Here is a 25,410-nt window from a genome sequence, read left to right on the forward strand (position 1 = left end):
TGATATGAAAATGGTAAGATTGTCATTTAATTACCCTTAAAATACCAAATGCAGCACACCAACATACAGTGCATTACAGCAAACAAGATTCTAAATGGTCTCAACAAAAAGCAGAAAAATCTATACGCTGAAATTATCTCAATATGATAGACATTTTAAAAAGTTGCAATAATTATTAAAAAGCTTTCAATAAAAAGTTTAAACACATTTAAGTTTCAAAAGAATATTTTGTACATTTTGGAAAAATATAACATTTACTTTACATAAGTGAAACATAAGTTATATTCTTTGTAGTCTGTAATCTTCCATTACTCACATATTCTCTCATACATTTTCTTTTAATACACCCTTTTCTCTGGGTTGTAAATCTAATGCAAAAGCATCACTATTCTGAAGAAAAGCTTGTTTCTGCATTAGTTTCCTGAAAAGTCCATTTGGATTTGCAAGTAGTTCATCATGTTTTCCACATTCAAGAATTTTGCCCTCGCCAAGAACTGCAACAAAATCAGCGTTCTGAATAGTTGACAGACGATGAGCAATAATTAGTACTGTCCTCCCTTCCATCAGCCGGTCCAGAGCTTCTTGCACTAGATACTCATTCTCAGCATCCAAAGCACTAGTAAGAAACAGGAAGTGGGGAGGGGAGAGAGGAGGGTATCTGTTATTTTCAGACATGTTAGTTGTGCATGCATTAGGCTTATCTTGCTAAAACTGCAAACCCTTGCTATTATTGGTGAATACAAATCAAAGGAACTGCAGGCAAGTTTTATGAATATGCTTAGAGCATGCATCCAAGTTGCAGGCATTACATTCTAATATGCAAATATATGCATGATAAATAACAGTGAAAAAAAAAAGTTATACTGCACTGTAATCATCTCTCACACTAAGATCTTCATTCAAACTAAAGATACAAAAAAGCCTGAAGTAGATGATTCAAAACCAAGTTACATATTACATATTTAACTCCATCAAAAATAACAACACAGAGTACCAGCTATCCTTTCCACGTGGCATAAGCAGCTTTTATCACACTTCTCCTAAACAATTCACACATTCTAGAAAGCACATTCTTGTGGGCAGACAAAAATAAGGGGCTAGATAATTTGTGCAAGGGCATGCAGAGAAAGAAAGAATAGAGAACACCTCCCAAATGTGAGTTTTGCAGGTAACTAATTTCTAAGTTTCTAATTATTTTCTTTCTTACCTTGTTGCTTCATCTAACAGAAGAATTTTAGGATTCTGAAGAAGAAAGGAAAATTGGTTATAATAACAACTAGACAAGATCTACGTATTTATATCAATAGAGAACAGCATTCATACAGCTTAAAACTCCAAGTAAGTGTACTTACTTCATCAAGAGAACGGAGTGTCATTCAAAGTATTACTTTTAAGAAGTCTAAATGCTAAGAGGACAAACCAGAAACAACACTCTTCCATCCTCCAATTTTCCAAACTGAAGTAACAGAATACTATTACCTGGTACTATTTGAAAGATTACAAACTAAAGGTGGGATATGATTTTTAATGCATATTTGGCAGCACTGCAGTCAGAAATTTAATTTCCTATTTACTGCTCTTCTGTGGATCTTCTTCAGAGCCTCAGCTACTCTCTGCTTGCAGTCTGCTATATGTAACTGTCTAATAACAAGAAATAGCAAAGACCTACCAATAAGCAGTATTTCACCGCAGATGAAATACGTAGTACTTAAGAACTAGCATTTAAGAATTCTTCCCAAATTCAATAAAATAATAAAACAAACCCAAACAAAAATGCCAATACTCAAATCCCTAAGAAGCTTCTTCTGAATGACAGTACAGACTCCAAACTTCCTTGATAAAGTTGAGAGTAAAGGTTTAGACTTTATCTGGAAGAAAGGGGACTCCACTGCACTCCCAGTCACATATGTATCAACTACTCAATTCTTACAACCTTCTTTTTTCCTCCCAAATAAAGTCTCTACCCCCATGAACTGTACTTGACATGAAAGGCAATCAGCTTTCCAGCATTTATGGTAAAAGAGACCTGGCATAATGAGGAATTCCTAGTAATCTAGCAGAACTGGTCATGCTAAGATGCTAGAGAGACCTATGCAGCTTAACATAAATGTAAGCTGGGCTCAGCAAGGGCCAGAACTTCCATCTGAGCATCAGCACCAAACTGCCTCCTGCAAGGCCCCATGCCTGTCCCTGAACCACACTCCCTGTCCTTCTGATCCTCAGAAGTCTCCTCAAATTCGTGCAGCACAGAGCCTGCCCCAAAACCAGAGCGAGGCCAACCCTTGAAGGAATAAATGTGCCTGAAATAGTTGTCCTGAAATCCAGACCAGCTCCCCTCAAAGCCAAGACAGGGCATCTATAGAGCTAGTAAGTTGCAACTGAGAAAAATCAACCTAGGAGCAATAGGGATCTGAACACAGGGACAGAAGTGTCATATATGAGTTTATTAGCACCACATTTCTCAAGTCTTCCTTCATTCTTGACCTGGCCTTCTGAAAGTGACCCATTATACAATGATTTACTATCAGTCTTGGCAACAACTATCAAAAAGATAGGAAGAAGCACTTACATAAGCAAATTCTTTAGTTAATCCACTCAACCCTTTTAAACTTCCTCATTGATGTAAAAGATATCATTTTCTTTTTAAAAATGTTTTTTTCACCTTTCCCATTGAAAGACTGCCTCTTTTTTAACCCTTTCCACCTCCCCACAGAGCAGTTAAATAGCTATTTGGGTGCTGGCTTACCTTGAGCAGAGCTCGAGCTATCGCAATTCGTTGCTTCTGTCCACCTGAGGGGAAAAGCTCAGTAAACTGAAATAGGAAACCAAAAGCAAAGTGATTCTAACTGAATGCCTGGGCTGAGTGGAATTAGGCACATGGACTTTAGGGCAAGAAGGGAGATAAAGAAGGTTTTTTGTTAATACTTCTGGCAGGCTATGACTTTGAGAAACAACATGTAACAAAAAAGTGACAGAATTCTTAATTCACTCTATAGAATCAAGATTTTTAAAATAAGCAATATAAAGATGTACCTGAAAGCAAAACACCTTTTTCTCCAACTAGTGTGTCAAACCCATTTGGAAAATCTCTGATAAAACTAGCAGCATTAGCTATTTCAGCAACTTTGTGAATCTCCTCTGCAGTCACCGTAGAAGGATCCTCTGCACCATAGGCAATATTTTCAGCAATGGAACAGGAGAACAGAATTGGTTCCTGAGAAATTTAAAACCATAACTAATATGGTAGATCTGTAGTTACATGCATGTATTGTCTATATCTCAAATAACATAAATCCCACTTGAAAGCCCCAGTATTAGTTTATTTTCTATCCAAACAGGTATGTAAACTAGAATTAATTGAATTCAAACCAAAGGAGTATAAATATCAGTACGAAGCTCCTACTGCTCAGTGGAATACATACATTCGAAAAGACAAATGTTAATGTGACCACAGGAAAAGCATTTTTGCACAGAAGTTTTTGGTGGCATTATTATCTAAAGTAGATGTTTTGAAATGCAATATATACCCAGTTACCCTGGTGCTTTTAACCAGGACAACAACCTAACAGCTAATTACACTATGAAGCATTTGGGGAGATGACAGAGCTAACATACGTATTTTAGCTGGGCAAGTGGTTTAAGAGATCACTGAACATCTCTCTGTATTTCCAGAGTTTTGGGGTTGCTACAGAGGCAACACTACCAGAATAATGCTCTATTTTCATGCTTTCCTACTGGAACTGTGTTTGCCTGGCAACAACAGAGAGAACAGGAGGTCAGTTTCCAAATGGTTGTGTAAAACATGATAGTGTAATTTCCATTAATAGGAAATGTTAATTAAATACTAAGCTTTATGTTACTTTCTTCAACGAATCGTAGTAAACATCAAGATGGTATACCGATAAAATTTGCAACAATGTACTTCCCAGTCTTCACATGCACACTTTTCTTCTAAGCCAACACTCTGAGTTGCTGTGATTGTGTAAAAATGTACTACAGAAAAATGTGACTAGCTCTCAATACTTAATTTTAGAACAAAGCACACACAACAGCAGTTATGGTGAGAGGGAAGGGTTTCACTGAGGAGCAAGATTATGGAGTTTCAAAAAGAAGCAAAGTGAGGCACAGCTAGTTGATCACACAAAATTATTTAATCGACTTAGAATTATTTTTCTTCCTCACCTGACTCACTGTTCCAATCTTTGTTCTGAACCACAGTGGATTTAACTGACGGATATCAAAGCCATCAACGGTGATAGTACCTTAAATTAATAACAATAGAGTCAAGTGTGCTTGATGAGTACTGAAAAGAGGCAGAAAGAACAGTCGAGAACAATGACCCTGGGGGATCACATACTGATGGATCAGAAATGCAAAGCCACACAGGCACTGTACACCCCAGAAGGAAGCACAGTGCATCAGTGGAACAGTCACATCAGGACCTCAAACACAGGAACCCTGACTGCTTATAAGCTCTACATGAAATGCAAAGCATCAATTGTCATGAATGAGAGCAACACAAAACCCATACCTGAGATAGGATCATACAGCCTCAGCAGAAGGGATACAATAGTCGATTTCCCTGTACCACTTGAGCCAACCAGAGCCATAACAGAGCCAGCTGGAATGGAAAGGCTAAAATCTTTGAAAATTGACGTTTCTGGACGTGTTGGATATGCAAACTCAACATCCTTGAATTCCAAAGCACCTCTGAATGTGTCTTTGCCCAATGTGACTCCCTCTATATGACAAATAATAAAATACAGAAACATAAACAGAAATTAAAATCAGTTCAGCCCTCCTGGAACATGCTTTACAGATGCCCAAAAGAAATATCTTATTTCTGTGTTAAATGTAGGGATAGCTGCAAGCCACAATTCAGGACCACAGGGGTTATATTTCAGCCATGACTGAATTTGTGTGGTAGCCCACTAGTTCTGGAATGCAATTCAGGTTGCTCACCAGCAGGAAACCTACAGCAAGAGGGAGAATTTCATCTTGCTAATATCTAACAACTAACAGTGTTCACTTCTGGTAGAATTAGCTGAATTCTAAAACATATTATAAACAATTTAAATGCTGCCAATGAGAAGCGATGAAATAAAATGGCATTGTTGCAGGCCAAAGTCCTGTTGCCATAGAACACATGAAAAAAGATAAACACTGCAAATCACTTCCTACCCTTTCACCAAGCCACAAAAGTCACCTGAAACACCCTTCTCTTTGAACAAGAACAGTTCCCTTTCCAATACCTGCTATGTAGTTTTTAAAAAGAGGCTGTCACTGGCATAAAGCTGCTTCTAGATTTGTTGCATTAATGACTATTTTTATGATTTTTTTTTTTTAATGAGAGTGTATTTGATAAATTCAGGACAACAGTGTATTCAAAGACCAATCAGAGGCATAACTCCTCCTAGGTAACAGTTCACTGAAACTAGAATTTCAGTTTGTAAAACACCGTAACAAACCACCATGACGGAATGATTGCCAAAGCTAAATACAACCAGCTTCTTTCTGGAGCGCAGTGGTTGATAGAAACAATTACCTCAGAAGACTATCACTACTAGAACAAGCTTATAATAGGTAAGACAAAGAAACAATTTTTTCAAGCCCTCTTAAATGCCAACAACACATATCCGTACAAAGCAAACTAATCAAACAGCAGTGCTGCATTCCCAAAGGACAGAGTCTCACTGATGAAGTTCCTACCAGTTTTGTGAAAACTGGCAGCACCAGGGCACCACCTGAATAGTGTCTGTTCATGCTGAAGACATACAAATCAAAACCCTGAACTCTTTCCAGATGCAACACTCAAGTAACCCCCAACGAGCCACAGCACATGGTGGCACAGGCCCATGTCTGGTTAAACAGTAACTGTGGATAGGACACAAAAACACCCGTCAGTAGCAATCAAGATTTCACTAGTCCTGCTGTTCCTAGAACAAATAATTTACTTTGCTCTGCTTTTTCCCAGATTCCCTCCTCTTCTCCAGGCATTCAGTTTGATGGTAATAGTAAAAAATAAGAACCCACCATTAAATGGAAGCTGGGGCTTCCTTTCAATAAGTTCCCACAGACGTCCACCAGCACCCAGTCCTTTCATTAGCTCAGAATAAAAGGAACTTAGACCTAAACAAAAAGCGGAACAGTATTATGTATCCATATGAAATGGAAGACATAGGAGACATAAAATTCGCATTATACATTTCACCACCAGCCACTGAAGCATCAGATGTGTAGGGGATCTTTTAGTCCAACACACTATCAAACATGTTGATTTAAATCCCATTTAGTCTCACTTGAGAGCTACCAATAACCCTTACTCACCATTTTTACTTGTACTTGTAAACCAAACATATCTCAAGAAAAAAGAAAACATTAATACACTTAAGCTTGCGTATACTCAAAAGCAAAGTAACTCTTTTTCATCCATCAGCAAGAACAACATCCAGCTTTAGAGAAACAGCCTTGCATACAACCAGCTGCATTTTCAAAAGCATTCAGTAGAACGGAGCACTCTCAACACTGTTCTTTTTCAGACAGGGTTATACTAGTACAGAGGAGCCTGGCTGAATAAGCCCCAGGGAGAGAGGGCACAAAACTTAAGCTGGACCTGATGTTTGAGAAGCTATGTGGAAAATGGACAACGTAAAGAAATGAGTCTCCCAAGACAGCATGCTTCAAACACTATGGGATAAGGCAAAAGTGCAAGACAAGGCCTGCGTATAGTACTGGGTCTCAGCTCCTAGCAGATGTGTGAATCATCCTGGAGCTGGCTTGGCTGAAGGGCCTTCCAGCGGAAATAAACCCAGAAACCAACCTAGAACCAAAAATGGAGTAAGACATAAATGTGTCTTATTTCTTCATTTTTTTGTGCATCTTTCAAAATAGAGTAACCAGTTTCAGAATCTCTGAATTCCAACAGAATAAACGTATAGAATAAACTACCTCCACCTTAAAATGCCTATAGCGCTAACAGTGATTTCAGGAGGGTAGAAAACCCAAAGTTTATTAAAATAGGTTTCCTGGTTTATTCTTGCAGAGCAACAAGCCCAGCACAAGGTCATGAGTCTGTAAGCGTAGGCAGGACATTTCATCACGCTGCTGCTGAGGACCATCTGAAAGCTTGTGACACGAAGCACCAAGCCATGGTGAGGAGCCATCTGCTTGGAATAAAGAGCCAAAGCATCTACATCCTAGAGCAGGGCACAGGGGAGGAGGCACAGAGCACAGAGGGAGGAGGCCTCACAGAGCACCTCGAGACTTGGACACTGAGGTTTGCAAATTCACAACCACTCATGAAAAAGCAGTATATGTAATACAGACAGCAAATACTAATTAGAAAATGCTTTTAATATTTATAACCTATGTTCAGCAAACTGTTAGATAAAAAAGGGGCAAAGTCCCAAATTATGCAATGAGTTTCCCAGTTCACTGCATGTACTGATGATGACATACACTAAGCAGACTTAGCACTTGCAAGATTTATATGCCTTATAGAGGCATCAAGGAAGTCAAGCATCTTGTGGCAAGACAAATTCACTTCAGCTCTGTGCAAAATTATATTCTTCAATAATTTGAAGTAGAATTTAAAATTATGTTTTTATAGCAAATAAAAGTTAATTCAACTACCTTTTATCAGTGTTTCTAACCTAATCTTTTATTTACTTAACATTATTTTGTCCCATATTTCCATAGTGCCAGGTATCTGTTGACCAAATTTGTGTGATTTAAGCAGAGAAGAAAGGGGTTTAGTAGTTGGAATGGGTGCCACTGGAATTTTGATATTCAAGGAAGTGGATTTTGTGAATTTTGCCCTCAGGTGCATCTTTGTGCTTCCCATGGTATCAGGCTTAGACTTAGAAGAGTACAGCGGTGTTGCATTGCCCTGCTGTTCTATCAGAAGTAACAGTCTCATTTTTAAAGAAGAACCCATCCAATCAGGTAAGGTTCAAAGTACCTTATCTTCACTTTTGCCTGTATGCAGTAGTGAAGACTGCTCTGTCAAAAAGATTAACAGTGTGTTTCTGGGCCAGTAGATTACACAGTCTGAGCTTCAAGGAGAAGGCAGTAAGGAAGACCTGAAAACACCATAATGTAGAGTTCTGCTGGCACCTTCTTTAACTCTTCCAGCTCAAACCACTCTATACTGAATTACAGCTAAATTCTGCAAGCCTTTCTAAATACAGTATGTTTAACATCGACACATGTATTTTGTAAAAAATATCAACTATCTTCATTTAGACGCAAAGAAAATTAAAGTAATATGCGTCCATCACATACACACATTGAAATAAATAACCCCTGTATTCACTTGGGAAAATGGAAGGCTTAAATGAAATTATAAATTTTAATTAACTTTTCAGGAAAAAAAAAAAGAAGTATGATTTCTTGGAAGATCACTTGAAGAGACTTTTAAAGGAAGACAGATCTTTTAAGGGTTTCTTCCCTCCCGCCCCCATACTGACTGTAGTGCTTTGAACTGAAGAAAATCTATTTTCTCATTCCATACCTCCAATGCTTATTCCAACCCAGAAAGCATACATTAAGAAAGATGAGAGTTCACCAACTGTCATGTAGGCACTGCCCATTAATAATCCTCCTTTGTATAAGACTGAGAGAACAATTAAGTTTCCAGAAAGGCCACTCTAAGGAAAAAGAGGAAAAGGCAGATTTGTCACATACATCGTAAATTTAATCCTCTGAAATACTGTTTCAGAATTTTCCTTCTAATAAAAGAATTCCTACATTAGGGGTATGTAAGATTTTTAGAGGACTGAGTTAAATCTGAACAAAACCAATTCTAATGCAAACCAAGGCAATAACCAGTTGGCATTCAACAACTGTTTCAATAATTCTTTTTTTGGTTGGTTGGGTTTTTTCCCCCAAGATGGAAAGGAAACCAAACATTATTCTCAACCATCATTAAAGGAGAAGAATTGATAGTCTGCAGTTACGTTGCAGTTTTAGGATACTATTAAGCAAACTCACTGCAAGCTGTTTGCAAAAATGCAATTCCTCCCCGACCTGTGCACCCCGCAGATTCCTTTAGACTGATTTAAGTCCAGTTTTCCCACAGCTTTATGTAAGTTCAGTTTAAATGCATTTCATTAATTTGCAGGTTTATGAGTATCCTCATCAACTTTAAACTGACACTTGGCATAACATGGTTGGTATACTTTCACCAAAATATACTTACTGCTCCAAAGAAGCCTGCCCGAGCTAGTGCCTCTTTCTTAGCCAGCTGTAGCACGTAATCAACTTTCTTTGTGTATTTCTCCATTTCAACCACTTCCTGCCCAAAAGCTCGAACTGTTCTTATGTTTCCAATACGCTCTTCAGCTAACTACATGAAAGCAAAGAACAAAACAAACACACATAGACACACAACTTGGAATGCTCATATTACAGAACATTTGAAAGTTAAACCAGTATCACTGCACTAATCTCCAATTACATTCCTTTGGATACCACTGGAACTTTGTCATGCCCTCCTCTTCCCACCCCCCCCCCCCCAATTTTATTTTATTTTTAATTCTATTAGCATAAAAGTAAACTGCATGACCAGGCAGTTAAAAAAGAACTTCAAGATTGCCTTAAATGCTAGCAGGGATAGGAAAATATAAAAGTAGGGTTAAAAAAACCCACCATAATTTCATGTGAACAAAGCACATAAGAAAATCACTATTCGCAAAACTTGCAATAACAAGATGGGGACAGGAAAAATAAAGACCATTCTATTCTATACTAAATCATGCAAGAAAGCCTGCAGTTATTTCCTGAAACAATTCCACTTGGCTGATCAAAGCAACACTGGGAATTAATTCTAAAATTACCTCAGTTATAACCTATTATGCTAACTTGATAATAGGCACCGTGATGGTATAACAAAGAACAAGACCTCCTTCTGCGAGTAAAAATATATGTCTATGCAATAAAAAATATGTATGTGATATAAAAATATAATTCTTATTCTTCCATCCCCCATTCAACCTGAAAATTTAACAGAACACTAAAATTGCTTGTTCATGTGAAGTCCCACACCCAGTTTACGAAGGCATGAGCTTCCCTTCAACACAGGACGAGGAAGATAAGCAGAAGAGGGCTAATCTTCCTTCTACACAGTAAATTTGCAGAAGTCCTACAAAGGACACCCCAAGTTTAAGACAGCTGACAAATGTGGCTGTTTCAGCTAGATCTTTCCTAATATATTTATATGTTTTCTAATGATGTTTCCCCACCCTCAGCCTGTAAGGAAAAGGTCACCATCACTACTATTCTCTGATAGCGCTTTGCAGCATTATTTCAGCACAGTCAGCAAACCCAAGAAAGGCTCCTCTACAACAGCCTCAACAGCTTCCTCTATTTTCCTCCCAATTATCTGGGTATGTACTAAGATGCCCACAAAAGTTTAAGTTCCCTTAAGCCTCACAAACATTAAAGATCTGACAATAAAGTCAAACATCAAAGATACATTCCAGAGAAAGACCTGCTAGCAAAGTCTTCTTTAAAGACAGATCCATCTAGGATGCTTCTGATGGCTTCAAACTGATAACTATAGTCCAAGAAAAGTGTTTTTCAAACCTAGGTACCAAATAACACAGGATTTCATAGGTTGACGTTTTTAATACTCTCACAAAGCTAAAGCCTAACCTCCTTAACCTTTCCTATGTTTCCAAATTCTCAGGGCCTGGTACCTCCATATTATATTGTCATGGACAACCTAAGCGTGGCTGTTCCTGAGATCTATGTGAAAGTGTTACTGACATTTACCTTTCATGCTATTCAGGTGCAAAACTACAGACAGGCTCAGCATGGCTTGGGGCAATGAACAGTACAATTATCTTCAGAAGATCTGTAACTTCAGAAATATTAACCTAAATACACTAGAGCAACTTTGAAGTTAATTAGAAAGCGTCTGTTAAAAGATTACCTGTGTTGCTTCTGCAAGAGAATCTTGGGTCAATTTAGTAAGTTTTCGCAAGTACCTTCCATAAATCACAGCCAGGACAGCCAAGGGTGGCACAATGCTCAGAACAAATGCCGCCAGGCTAGGAGACACAAAAAACTAGAAGAAAAAGGTATGTGTCAGGGTCTAGCGTTCAGATTAAAACAACCACTGGAGCGCTGAAGTGCAACTTCACTTCCTGGAGTTCTCTAAAACTAGTAGGATTTTAATTTAGAGCTGCCATGCTTTCATTTATCATGTTTTATTTCTTCCAGGCAAAATAACCATTCCTCCACAGTACTTGGGATGTGTCCCACGGTTAGAACAAAGGATTATAAGCAAAGCGGTCTGGATTTCATTTCTAGCTTTCTCACTGGTTCTTTGTGTGGTCTAAGCCAAGTATCTTAACCTGCCAGTAAAGAGACCTACCAGGAAATCTCTTGGGGATGTTGAAAGACATAAACTATTATATAGCTCCTAAAGCGCTTTCACAACTTTTAAATAGATGGTGTAATACAGAAAGTTTGAGTAGAGAAATATCATACACTACTTCTGGGTAACCGAGAAACAGATGGAGGTCACCAGTGCTCCCCAATACACATAAATGCTTATAACCTGGAATAACAGATTTAATTTCCTGTTGCAAAACCTTATCACTCATAACAGTCATCATCAAAGCTCCTAAATGGGTTATTTTCATAAGATTCATTGAAATCAGATTTAATGTGGTTTCATTTCATCTTGTTTTCTGTATTGAAAACAAAAATCTCCAGAAAAAAATCAAAGATTACTTCCTTGACAGGCTTTATAATTATTTCATAATAATCTTTCTGGGCAAGCTTTTACAGTCCACCTTTTAACACAGCATCATTGCGGCATTTTTGAGCAGAATGCCTTGTATTCTATTTAATCTACGGTAAGATAAAACTTTATCGCCAATAGCTTACATAACTACAGAGAGGCATAATTCTTATCTGTGACAAAGTATTAAGGCTTTAAAGCTTCACAGTGGAAACTCTTAACAGGTTCTAAAAACATCAATACTGGAAGCTTATTTTTATGAGGAGATTTTTTGCTATCTGTTTTTAACTCCAGGTAGACAGCAGGAATTACTACACCCTCACTTAAGATAATTTCCACCAATGTATCTTTTCTCAGATAAGCATAGCAAAATACCACAGAAAACATGCAGGGAAATCAGATTTTTAAGCAAACTAACTGACCACCAAGGAGTATTAACAGATGCACTGCACTGAAGCCTTCATTAACATGCTTCATACCTAAATATATTCTTTGCTGATGGACTAAAGCAGAAAGACTAACACTTGTAAAATCCTCAACAGTAATTTGATATTCAGTGCTGCCGTTGCTCACCGAGTCTTTAAGCAGAATCGACCAACTCCAATGACTTTTACATGAGGCCCTTCACACCCTATTTTAACTACAACCACAGAAGCTTTATCATTTATTTTAATACCAGAGGATCATAGAATGGTTTGGTTTGGAAGGGACCTTAAAGGGCAGGGACACCTTCCACTAGACCAGTTGCTCAGTAAGAACAGAGTTAAGCTATTTGTCTACTATACCTTCCTTGATAAATTTGGGCAGCAACAGTAGTTAATTCTGAAACCTTCATTACCCCTATTTTGGCTTGTGAGTAAACATCAAGTGGCTACAGGCACATCGTCTGTTGCAAAGCAGTACATCAAAGTTACAGTGGATAACCAGTGAAATACACTTGTATCAAAAATCACACAACACTTTCTGGACTGAATCACATTCGCACATTGCCTAATATGACTGAAACAAACTTGAAGCTACAAGAAGTGACAAACAGGGAAGAGACCACCATACCATCATTCCAACCCCCACAGATACTTGCGCTCCTGCCCTGAGCCCATCTGAAAGGTTTTCAGTCACTGAACGGCCCAAGAGGGCTGCATCTGAAGATAAGCGGTTTATCAGCTCTCCCGTTCTTGTCTTGTCAAAGAAAGCAATTTCTTGCTTCAGAATAGAGGAGAACATGGTTGCTCTCAAACGTTTCACAATTCTTTGTCCTGTTGGAAACAGAAGCCAGTTAAGCATGGCACACAAGGATCATGATACCCACAGATACCAACAACATAAAAATCACAGGATTAGGCAGCACTGAACAAGTCACGTTACAGATTTTTAATATACCAGAAGAGACTGAGCTTTGAGATGTCTTGTAACAGTAAATAAAAATGAACAGTTACTCCAGCATCCTTATCTTTGCACTATTAGTTTACCTTTGATCTGGTAAAAAGCTACTGATTCCAAGAGGATCTCTCAGCCAGTGCCAAGATCTTATTTCAGATTATTAGATATCCTGACTCTGTGAACAAAAGACAATTCTCAGTAGCATTTTTTGCTTCTACTTTTACCTGCAGTCTGCATGAGGTAGACACGAGTAGCATTAGCAGCAGCACCACATAAAAAGATTCCACTCAGCAAGGCACACAGGCTGGTCAGGCTGTCCGTGAAATCTTCGCTGGGATTTGTATAAATGATGTCAATAACTTTCCCCAGAAAGAAAGGGGCTGACATGGTAATGACACTGGAAACAGTCAGAAAGCCAACGGCAGCTGCAAATCCACAAGGAAAAGGAAAAGAAAATTATTCTGAATTTGCAAGATCATTAATAGTACATATGAAATAATTCTTCGCTTGAAATTTCTATTAAGCTTGAGAGTGCCACTTTAAATAATCAGCCTTCTTTTAGGCCCAGTTCTGAATGGGGTATTTTAAGTCACTGTATAAATTAAATTAGGCAAGGCACATTTTAAGATTCTGAAAGCCTCTGTATGCAGTCAAAGTCCTGCAATTACTTCTCTTGTCTAACCCTCCACACCACCATCCAACAAGGTTAACTTTTCAGAGATGTCATCCTTAGAGACCATTAACAGTTACCACCTTTTCCACATATGCCACACAGTCCTTCAGCTCCTGTTTGCTCTGGGTTTTATTATGCATGCTTGTTACTGTATTAAAGCTTCCAACTGCCTATTTCTGATACAGCAATGGACTGAAGTTCTGATCTGAGAACTAAAACATGCAATTTTATTGGGGGTGGGGGAGAACAACAAAAAAGCACTACCTTTACTCTTGACTGGCAAAATTTATATACATTTGTTTTATTTTCCTCTTTACTGTTGTTGGTCTAAAACAAAACTAGTGTAAATTTGAATTATAAGCACATGCACTGTTAAGCAGAACTCCTGAATTCCAGTTGCAAGGTCATCCATGGAGCAACCTGTGTAACTGTGTGAGGACGTATCACAGAGTATGAAAATCGCACTAGACCAAGACTTATCCTTTTGAACTTTCATCTGTGAAGCAATTTTTTGAGCCAAGAACACAGCTTGATTCTGAAAAGGCAAGCCCAGGTTGGAAGGCTGAGAACCAGGAAAAATCCCATCTAAATTGAAAACTGAAAAAACTTGATATGAAAACCACTGAACCACAACAAACAATGCTATTTATACAGCATGATCTTCCAACAGCCAGCCCCACACCTAAAGCAACTGTTCACAGGATTGCTGCAGAATACGAGCAGGTAATGCCTTTAAAGGCAAAAAAGACATTGCACTGAAAATCCTGAAGTTGCCCAAGTGTTCCATTCTACTGAGCTTGTATCACTTCTATGAGGAAGACAGCAGAGCCTTCCAGCAGCGCATTACTGTAAGCAGTATTTCTAACATCTGTCACAGAAGTCTGATGCCTCTTACCACCTCCACAAACACATGGAAAGCTTTGTTTCCATTTTTACTTGAAGTATAAACACAGCTGTGTATTTATGATTAAGAATTCAGGGTACCAAACATGCATACCCGCTACCTACCTGAAACAAACACTTCTCTGCATCTTCACTGCAGTGCCCCACAGCAGTGCTGGGAGAGCTGCACACACTGCCTGAACAAGCTCTACTCTTCCTTTTGCATTCAATCTGCAGCCTGGGGGTCCTACTCAAGATTTATTTGCAATCTTTCCATTGTGTTACACTAAGGCCAGCAAGCACACAAAAGATAAAGGACTACAGAAACTATAACAAAAACCTACAGAAACTATAAGAAACCACAGTAGTAAGGAAAAAACTTCCTGCTGCAAACATCCATGGTCCATGCCACAGCCACATCTCATAATCATATCATTTACTAGATAAAACTTCAAAAGAGTGACCCTGTTAACAACCTGGCTGCACTAGTGTATTCAAGCTATGAAGCAGTAGGAAAAACCCAACAAAAGTCAGGCCATCTCCTGTGAAGAAAATCTGGTCTATCAGGCAGCGGGACATTGTCAAAAGCATTGCTTGTAAGCACAGTGCCGCACAGCAGCTCAGTCTCCATTAGTCCAATTCATCCATAACAATTTCTGTTATGGATGGAAATGGACATATCAGCTGCACCTATAAATACCCACCGAAAGAAGAGGGCTGTATGGCTAAAAATCCCATATGGCTTTCTCCAGTGGTACAGCCTTCCTGGCTTGGATTTATCTTCAGCTATTCTTCAAACCAACATGGGTTTCATTTTAATTACTTCCAACAGCCTCAACTGAACTAAAATCAAACACTAGTACATAAAAGAAACCGAAGACTAGTGAGCTACTTCAACATTAGACAAAGTGCCAATAATGTATCAGACCAATGCAGTTCTGAAGATGAAATTTATATAATCCAGGTGTCACTTATAATTTTGCCCTTAAGCAACCTGTCTTTATCAATTTAATCCCAAATCACATCAAAAATAAGGTTCCCTAATTGAAACTCTCACTTTGATTATACCAGCAGAACAACTAGAAAATAGCACGGATGCCACAGTGTTGCTCTTTTTTAATTGTTGACTAATTGAAGAAACAGGAACACACTCATCCTATCTCCTCACTCAAAGAAGAGTTGTTATTATGATAATGGGCTAAAGGGAGGAGTACAAGGTGTTCAGCAACCAGGTATGAAGACACTTCTGGGACACTGAAGGTTGTTACTGACAGAACAAAATGGTCACTGTAAACTTTACAGTATTAGTTTCACATAGCTTACTCTGTTAACTAGAGAATTACGTTAAACAAGAGTGTATTTTGGAAGCTTTATTTTTTAGAATCAATCTGTTTTGTAGGCTGTGAGATGAAAATAAAGAAAATGTGAGGCAGATCAGTGGAATTGATAAAACCAGGGCTACGTCAAAATGGCAACAGAAGCAAAGACAAGGCAAGCTGTCTCCAGCTGCAGCTGAGCAGTGATCAGAAATCCAGACCATTGCACAAACCGATGTCTTTATCACTATGAAGATCAGCATGCTCTCTGTTAAGGCTAATGTGGGCTTGCTTCTTGACAGAAGATACGCAACTTCATTCCACAGTAGATGTATTTTGGGGACAAGGAACTGGTCACCAGCTGGTAAACCAGGATGTTTACAAGTAGTAACTAGGCAGAGCTATCAGGAACCTTCCAGAAGAACATGGACTAAGTGACTCCAACGAGTCATAAACCAATTTTTTACATGCAAGAACACTGCCAAGGGAGTGAAAATTTCTAATTTAGCTGGTTCTTACCAGAGCATCCTCCTCACCCAGTGCAGTATGTGGAAGCATACAAAGAAAAAAATACTTGCAAGCCTGTAGGAGAAAGGGCTTTTTAAACACAAATGCATAAATATTTAACCTCAGTTATTATTTCCCGCAAGGAAGATGCTCTGATACATTTTACATTTATTGGTTAGGTAAATTCCAGTTCCATTTGGTGAACCCAGGCCCACAAGGAATTTGTTTTGGATTAATATAGGGACATTGAAGGACTGGTATCAACCCTGTAAAGTCAGTTCTGCAAATACTTATTTCAAGACAGAATATTCTTCCAGAGTACTTTGTAAGCACTTAAGGATGTTATGTACAGTTCTAGGTTAGGTATGAGTGGTGTGGTTTTCTTTCCGTGTTGAAGTAAATCCTTACATGATATTTGGACTGCACCTATAATTATGCAAGAAGAACCTTTGGGAATCATCCTCCTTACATTATTAAGAACTGTAATAATGTGCTCAGAGAAAAATATGGTTCGTGTCCAATAGCATGGCTGTATACCACACTCCTGGCGCATTTTGGAAAGCTGCTAGCCTGCTTTTTGAGTGGAGTTGTCTTAACTTGCAGGTATTGTCAATATACTGAATCTTGCAAGTTACTATTTCCAGTAATGACCACAGTTTTTAGAGAATGTTTATAAGAATACTCTATAGACAGATTGATGTGGTTATTGAATTTGTAGTGGTTTTAATTTTGTTTCATTGGGGGTTTTTCTAAGCACAAAAAGAGCAGTTCAGGTTTTCACATGGTAAAGACTGTTTTCTTCGGTACAACAACAATACAGTTACACAACTTACTGAAAATATCTTCAAGACAGCTCATGGCATACTATGGGTCATCTGACTGACCAGGATTATACAACAGTCTGGAGAAATAACAGTTGCAGAAACCTGCTTCAAGACAACAACCAAGACAGACAATACCTTTGAGATAATATCTCAAGAACAAGACCAGTGTCCAGGGGCTGGAGGGCACAGCGAGATACCATCACAGGAATGAGCCCCAGAAAAGCAGCTGGTGACTTCCCTTATGCTCAGAACCTTTATATGATGCAATTTACGGAAGAAGTCTATCACCTTGAAGAAAGGCTGCTCTTTGAGTCACAAGGTGTCCATGATTGACAGAAGTCACTCTTGGTAGCTCCTCAGTAAGGCTTCTATGATCAAACAGGACAGACCTGCCAGGATTCCTTCTGCTATGGAGCAATCAAAGTATCAAGGAGCCTTTCCAGAGTAGGCTATAGAAGGATTCTCAAAACAGGTTTCAGAGAAGATATTTAACAACAGATGTGTCCTTCCAGGCAGAGCAGCACAGTGACTAGAAGAAGCCCCCAGAAAGCAAGAGCAAATAAGACTGCTGCTTTGCACAGGAGAGCTGGAGGAAAAGGCAGCATGGCACACAGCCTGATGGAAGCCCTATGCAGAGCTGTGCAAAACCTCCGCTTGAAAGCAAAGATGGAGGCTTGACTCTGACTGCAAGCAAGTATCATCACCTTCTCTTCAGAAAGAATGTTTTCAATAGCTTCCCTGTACTACTGTTTCAGGACAACGTACCAGTCTGTAGTTCAGACACAGCAGAAGCACAGAGCTCTCTCAGGAAAAGTAGGAAAACACTACTAATTCCTGTATTTTATCACACCATGTTAAAACAGCATAAATCATTAATTACACACTCACAGAGTTCAGTTGAAGACATTTAAAAACTGTAACTTGTTTCAAAGACAACATATTTCAAAATTTCTACTGCATTTTCTCATGACACTGATTTTCCTCAGCCGTAAAAAGCCATAAAACTAAGTTTCTAATCACCAAACTCTGGAAGGTACTAAAATAACCCTCATTTTGCAGGAGAGAGTACAGCTTCTTTTTTTTATGTTTTTACCATGCCTTTACAATTAACGCCTTTAACTTGTTGTTTATCTTGCGCAGAAGACAGTCTCTATGCCAGACAAATCTAGCTACAATTCCCTCTATCTTCACAATTTACATAAATAGTGTAGCAAAAACATTCCGCAGAGGAATTAAGTTGTAAGCACCTAGCTGATCACAGTGGTCAGCAGCTGCTACTTCTGCAATGTCTTTTACCTAAGTAGCTCCATTAACGGTTCACCACCAAATTGAATAAGGAACTGCCACCAACTAGCCATAGAAAAGCAATGTTTTTGTGATAGAGCTACGGGGCTGCTTGGACCTTTTGTGAGTTTCATACCAAATACTGACAAAATCAAAAAGAAAACTATGGGGAGAGGCAACAAAAAACCCAGTGTAGCCTATTGGACTTCTAGAAAAGGCATGCTGCATGTGAGAAAATGGTCAGTAAAGAACCCCTTTATATACCACACAGATTTTAAAACCACAAGAATTGCCTTCAGAAAATTAAAGTCCAGTGTGGTTGTTGAGTTGCTTTCAGATGAGCAGAACCACTTTACAGTAACTAAATACAGTAATAAAACCCAGTGAACCACATATAGGTACTTGAGAGGTCAACCCAAATTTTGGCCAAGGATTTCCCAGCTCCTGGGTCACTGCACAGAAACAGCAAGATTTACAACAATGGGGTTCAAGCCAGGTTCCAAAGAGCAGGGTACTCCAGTGACTCTATGCCCCACCTCTGCTCCCATTAACTTCCTTCCCATTGTGCACACTATAGAACTAATCTTATTCACTGTCGTGGTTGGAATGGTACAAATGGGTATATGAAAACTGATTCTTCAAAGATTCAATCGCCTGCCTTTAAGTCATTTTTAAATGGAGGGGGTAAAACATATCCTTAACAGTGCATGGATTGCCTGCTGATGGTCAGACTTACGCTACAAAGCTTGGAAGAACAAGTATCAAAATGAAACCGTAAGTGTTATGACAAACTAAACACATATTATCTGCCCAATTTAATTTCCTAAAATAACTGAAGTTTTCAAAGATACTCCTACTCAAGTATTTCACCTAAGAAATGTCAGCTTATACAAGTATAAATAACTGAAAGTATGACTTTCTAGTAGCAATACTCACAGCTGCTGTGTTCTACATCAGCAGATATAAAAAGAATCAAGTTGCTCACTACCCCAATCATCCCTAATTATCAAAATAGTTTCTGAACTACATTGCAAAGAATACACCTAAAAAACAGGTAGTCTGAAGCACAACTTACTGTCTTTAAGAGTTATTTTTATAGGCGTTTATTGCTTATTAGAAACTAAAAGATACACCTACAGCAATCCAGTATTTCTCATTCAGGGATGAGAAAATGCATGATGTGGTGTAACTTTAAAATACAGCAAAAGCAGATTACAAATAAGGCAGTGCTCTTCTAATTTCATGGCAAATTTCAACCTATAGGGAAACAACTACTACTAATTTTGCCCCAAATGCTAATATAAAACTCCTGAAATAACATTTCTTGCACATCTGTAGAGAAGACCTGTGTACAAAACAACCTTACCCAGTGCACAGGGAGTGTTGCACAGGGAAAGGGCATACTTTGCTACTGGATTAAAAATTTCAGAATTCTTTGTGCTTACTTTACAATTCAATAGAACTATTGTTTCCTTTGAGTGCGGTTTGGATAAAGAGCAAACGACAGATTCTCACAAGGGAAAAAAGGAGGAGGCAGGAGGAAAAAAAAGGGATCATTTTGAAAAGGCACTTTTTGTGGCCTCATACACACAGCAGGATTTAATAACTCCAACAATAGCTCTGTCCTCTTCCCTGGGAATTGAATTTAATTGAAGACACAGGTTTACCTGACCTGACTGTACAGGATCAGCCAGAGAACTCCTAAAATTACTTCTCTCCTTTGTTAAGCAGAATTCGCAAACTCCTAATTTCACTATACAAAACTGTGGGTACTGAGAGAGCGAATTCCCATCATAGTATTTAGCCATCTTTCTACCACTTTAAATTGGAAAAACAAAATTTAACACACATGTCCCATTTAAAATGTATTCGCGGCTCTACACAGCTCTAGGAGTAACTGGGTATGAAACATGGAAACATGGAACACACTACACTGATCCTTGGGTTTGGGGGGGGTGGGGTTTGGACAGTATGGCATCTGGTACATTTATTTTCATTCCCAAGAGCCTCCAGAGGGTCAGAAGCTCCTTATACAAGGACAGCACAGCAAGAGGTGCTGCGTGCCAGCACACTGGAACTCGTAGCCAGAGCACACCACTTCATCCCGAGCCAGCAGATGGTGAAGAGACCCTGCCTAAAACAAGGTAACGACCATCTCTTGGTGCCAGTCACAACTGGAGCAGGTCACCTTCACCTCTGTAGCTGCACCTCCTCAGCTGATACCATTTCCCCACCAGACCAAGCGGGTGAACCTCATCTTGCTCAACCTCCTTATAAAACACCCTCTGCTCCCCAGGCCATCAGTGCAACTCACCTTATGTGACCATGGATTTTAATGCACAATTTCAATGAGCAGGATATCATGACCTACAGCACGTGGGATCACAGAAAATGTTTCTATCACTTCACAGTGGTAATGCTATACACCTATGTTACCAACTACTGGGTATATAAAACGTGGAAGACCTGGAAAGCTCAACTTTCTTGCAGAACAAAACAGCACTGTAAGGCTCTTAAGAGATCCTACAGCATTTGCTTACTGGTTATGTGGACTTGAAGAGGAAATGAAATGTTTTACCCTTGGTTCATTGTTTCATACAGTGAAACCATTAACCCTCTTTCTCTGAATGAAGGGAAAACAGAGATACTTAGTTTTTAAAAGCTAGTTTCTCAGTATAATGATGCAATAGGAACAAAATGGAACATATTTTAACATATTTTAGATACAATGGCCAGATGTGATTTCCATATAACCACCCAGAAGGTATTTCACGCACACTTGTTATTCCTGGTATTCTATAATAACTCAAAGTATTTTCCTTCCCAGCTTTTCCAGTCTGCCTCTTAACTAAACAACACAAGTTTTCCCTTAAGTAGGTTGTCAATAGTGAAGAAGAATTTTACATAAATTCACTCACTCCTCTCCTAGAACCAAGACTGGCAGAATGATGAAAAGCAGTTATTACATTTGTGTAGTTTTTCTGCCCTCATAATTTGGTATCATCAAGCTATTGTGTTGAGATTTTTTTTTTTTTTTTTATTTCAGGCCATTTTGTTATCTCAAAAGACAAAACTGCATGTAGCTGATTTTCAGTAACTGTGATGGTCCATTTACTTAGATAAAATTATCAGCAGGCTGCACAGATTAAGGATATTTAGCCTTATTTTAAAATAAATATACTGTACCGTGCCTGTGATAAGCAAATCAACAGCAAGTGCCCAGTAAAGGGAACTAAATTAAGTTCTTGGTTAGATAGGAGCCTTTGGCATCTAAAAGCCATGCTTAAAATAACCAATTTGTTTCCGTTTCAGTGGGGAAAACCAAAGAACACCATAGTAAAATCGGCAAGTAACCTATTTGATCAGATACTTCTTCACCAGAATATGAACAGACTGAACATCAGTTACTAGCAAAGCGCTTCTGACTTTTTAGTCCATAAGCCAATGGACTAAAGACTGAAGCCTTACCTGAAGACTAACCTTTTCCCCTGTCCATCTAGCCCCATCCACTGTCCTATCAGTTTTCCCCTGCTTTTATTCTGCACACCCAAGATAGTGGCATTAACTACATAAAACAGGTGGTCATGACATAGAAATAATTCTTCTTATAAAAAGTAATTAGGATCCAAAATATTTCCGCTACATCATGCCAATGTGTCACAAAGCTCTGTAACCATCCACTGTGAAGAAAACCTTGTACAAGGTGTTTGGTATTTTTCAAACCACCTCTTTATGTAAGTCTACCTATCTCACCTCATTTCTTTCAAACACCGTTTACCCACTGAATGTGAACTACCCAGGGCTCTGCAAAGTTCTCACACTGCTGTGACAGCACACATGCTGCTCACTAATAAAGGTGGTTTTAAAATGAAACCATGTAATAATGGCTTCTTACTAACAACTATTATCCTGTTATCGCCATGAGAACCAATATCCAGAAAAGTTCGTTTCTACTCTTCGTAGATAATACCACTCTTAAGGGCACAATTTATACAACCACGGTGTTGCTTTTGCCATACAGACTCTAAAATTAAATAGTTTTTAAAGCATCCTACAAAAGCTTTAGGCTAAGAAATTCCTGGGAGACAGAACTCCAATTTTTTTATTTTTTTATTTTTTTAATAAGCTCAGGATTCCCATTTTTACTTCATTCTGTATAGTCTTAGGCCCAAGTCTTTTGCAGGCTGCCTGTGAAGCCAGCACTGAACACACACAGAGGCATTAACCAACAGTACTGGCAAAAGGGAGGAGCTCTGTAACTTCCCAAACTTTTGCCTTCCTTTCAAAACCACCACAAATTGACATATGGTAAGGGGGCCAGGGAATGCATGGTTTTAGCTTTCTACACCTATCGAACGCTCGCTCAAAGATTCCACGTTGGGCTCAGATGCTGTCCTGTGTGGCGGTCCGGGAGGGAAACACGACCTTCTCCACTGCGACCACGGCCGCTCGGGGCAGGACCCCCCGCCCTGCAGCGCATGGGCCCGCCGCCCGCGTCGAGTCCTGGAACACCCTGCCGGGGCCAGGGCAGCCCTGCGATTCCCCCCCCCACCCCTTCCGCGCTCGGACAAAGCCCCAGGCCAGCTCTCGGCGCGGCAGCCCCGGACCGAGGCCGGTACCTGTCAGTCTCCAGCGCTCGGGGTGCGCCAGGGCCAGCAGCCTCCGAGCCTCAAAGCGCGTCGAGGTGCCCGCGGCCCCCCGTGGCGGCGGCGCCGGAGGCTCCGCTCCCGCGGCGGCGCTAAGGAAGCGCGGGCCGCTGCCGGCCGCCCCGGGAGGGAGAAGGACGCGGCGGCATGACGGCGCGACCGGCACCAGCAGCGGCGGCGGCAGCGGGGAGGCCGTCCCGCACCTGCTGGCCAGGCGCGGCGGGGCGCGGAGGCCGGCGGCACCACCGGCGGCCCGGGCCCAGGGGGGCGGCGGCGCCCGCCGCAGCAGCGGCAGCAGCCAGGGCAGGCGCGGCGCGTAGCCCGCCATGCGGCCGGCGCGGCGGAGCCGAGGCGGCGGCGCTGCTGCTGCTACTGCAGCCGGGCCCCGCCGCGCGGGTCTGCGGCAGGAGGAGGCGCCTCCGAGTCGTCGCCGCCGCCGCCCATGGGCCAGGGGCCTGTGCCGGCCTGCGGCGAGCTGATAAGGCCGCGTTTGTCGGCCTCCTCCCGACCACCCGGCCGCGCCTCAGCACTCGGCCAGCGCCCTCTGCCACCGCCCGGCCTACGGAGAGGTCGGCGACAGGGCCTGGGCCTCCTCTGCCCTACCCAGTAGCAGCAGAGCTCCACTTGATTCGGGGCCCGGAGTTGAGGCACCCGACGCCGGGAGAAGGAAGCAGGGACCGTGCCCCCTGCTCCTCCCTCCCGGGCCCACTCGGGTCACACCGGGGCCGTCAGGCCTTGCTGGCCTCTGTCCCTGGGTTTTGTCTTGGTCTGGACAAGAGCCCAGCCAGAGGAGAGCTGCTTGTAGGGACACCATGCACCTACCCCATAGGCTAGCGGCTACAGGAGCCATACAAACATGTCTTACATGTCCACACTCAGACCAGAGCCTACCAGGTCTATATGAACAGCCTTACACTGTTCCTGCCCTCTTCACATATTACTGCTCAGTGTACAAGCTGTCTTCCAAAGAACCTGCTGCCCCTAACCATGATTTAAGGAAACTGGGTCACTGGAATACAGCAGTCCTGAGGCTGTGCAGTGCTGGAAGCCACAGCAGGGACCTGATCCCACTGGGAGTACTGTTCGCTCCCCTGTGGAGTCTGCTGTAGTGATAACCTACAACTCTACTGAGAAACCTTGAGGCAAGCTTCTTCATTCGCATCAGCTTGTGAGATGCGTTTTGCAAGAGTACTGCTTGAACAACCGCACTTCAAAGTCTGTGAATTAATAAAATCATATGAAAAGGAGAAAACACGAATACAAACGACATAGCCAAATTCCCAGCGTTTAGGGAACTGGAGAGGTTAGCACACCCAGCGAGTGCGCTGAGGGATGGAGCCTCGCCCTGGGAAAACCACCACCTTGCCGGAGCAGTTTCCCTTGATACCTGAGCATAAATCAGCATAAACCTTCCTCACAGCCCCCGGGGGATGGTTCAAACGCTTTGGGACCCACGCTGCGAGGGCAGCATCCCCACCCGAGTCGTCCGGGCTTCCTCCCCTCTCACACCCAGCCTCCCCGCCAGCGGGCGCTGAGGCCGCCGCTCACCGCGGGGCCTCTGGGAGCGGTGCCCGTGCGGGCGATCCCCGCTCCACGGGAGCCGGGAACGGGGCTTCCCCGGCTTTCCATTAACGCTTCCTTCACCCAACGTTCCCGTTAGGGCCGGGCCGCAGCGCCTTCCCCTCAGCAGCCCGCGCCAGGCGGAGCGTGAGGCGCTTTTCCGCGCCGCCTCCCCGCGCACGGCACCGCGGGGACCTCTCTGGCGCTCCCGGCTTCCCCAGGCTGCCCTCGGCGCAGAGGCGCGACCAATCGAGCCCTGGGGCGAGCGGCGAGGCTGGCGGCCCGGCCCGGCCGTAGTAGAAGAGACCTCGGCCTCTGCCCTGCGAGGGGCGGAAATCTCGACCCGAACAAACGCCCCTGCTTTCTTCCTCTGTTTTAGGGCGGTTTCGGTGTTTCTGGTTATTTCGCTCCTCGCTGGGGGGGGAGGGGGCCCACGCTCAGCGCCCTTAGTTGGGCTCTGGCCTACTAAACCTGCGTTTCCTAAAGAAAGGGTTTTTTCGTGGCAGAACTGTGGGAGATACCTCTATAAAGTGGGGAAAGACTCAATACAATGACTTTTTTTTTTAACAAGGGGGACGGTTAGTTGAGC

The 25,410-nt window shown here is 41.3% G+C and overlaps 1 protein-coding gene across 1 annotated transcript; it reads right to left on the minus strand.

The window, feature by feature from the left end:
- Window positions 1-23,604, minus strand: ABCB10 (ATP binding cassette subfamily B member 10). The gene is made up of 13 exons (XM_065680299.1): window positions 23,235-23,604; window positions 13,354-13,554; window positions 12,803-13,005; window positions 10,934-11,068; window positions 9,200-9,346; window positions 8,513-8,648; window positions 6,034-6,129; window positions 4,532-4,741; window positions 4,183-4,262; window positions 3,034-3,214; window positions 2,747-2,790; window positions 1,208-1,242; window positions 1-616 (listed from the first exon to the last, which is right to left on the minus strand). Exons 1-13 carry the CDS (start codon window positions 23,587-23,589, stop codon window positions 325-327), a joined length of 2,115 nt encoding a protein of 704 aa, XP_065536371.1. The 5' UTR covers window positions 23,590-23,604; the 3' UTR covers window positions 1-324.
- Window positions 23,605-25,410: the final 1,806 nt, after the last annotated feature.

Source organism: Lathamus discolor, chromosome 5 (genome assembly GCF_037157495.1).
Source record: "Lathamus discolor isolate bLatDis1 chromosome 5, bLatDis1.hap1, whole genome shotgun sequence".
Lineage (NCBI taxonomy): Eukaryota > Metazoa > Chordata > Aves > Psittaciformes > Psittacidae > Lathamus > Lathamus discolor.

Excerpts from the sequence above, each read along its gene's own strand:
- ABCB10 (XM_065680299.1), bottom strand. The coding sequence starts at position 23,589 with ATGGCGGGCTACGCGCCGCGCCTGCCCTGGCTGCTGCCGCTGCTGCGG. Across the intron at positions 4,263-4,531 it reads GCTGTATGATCCTATCTCAG|GTACTATCACCGTTGATGGC; the intron begins GTATGGGTTTTG and ends TATTAATTTAAG. Across the intron at positions 2,791-3,033 it reads AAAAGGTGTTTTGCTTTCAG|GTGGACAGAAGCAACGAATT; the intron begins GTACATCTTTAT and ends TTTTCCCCTCAG.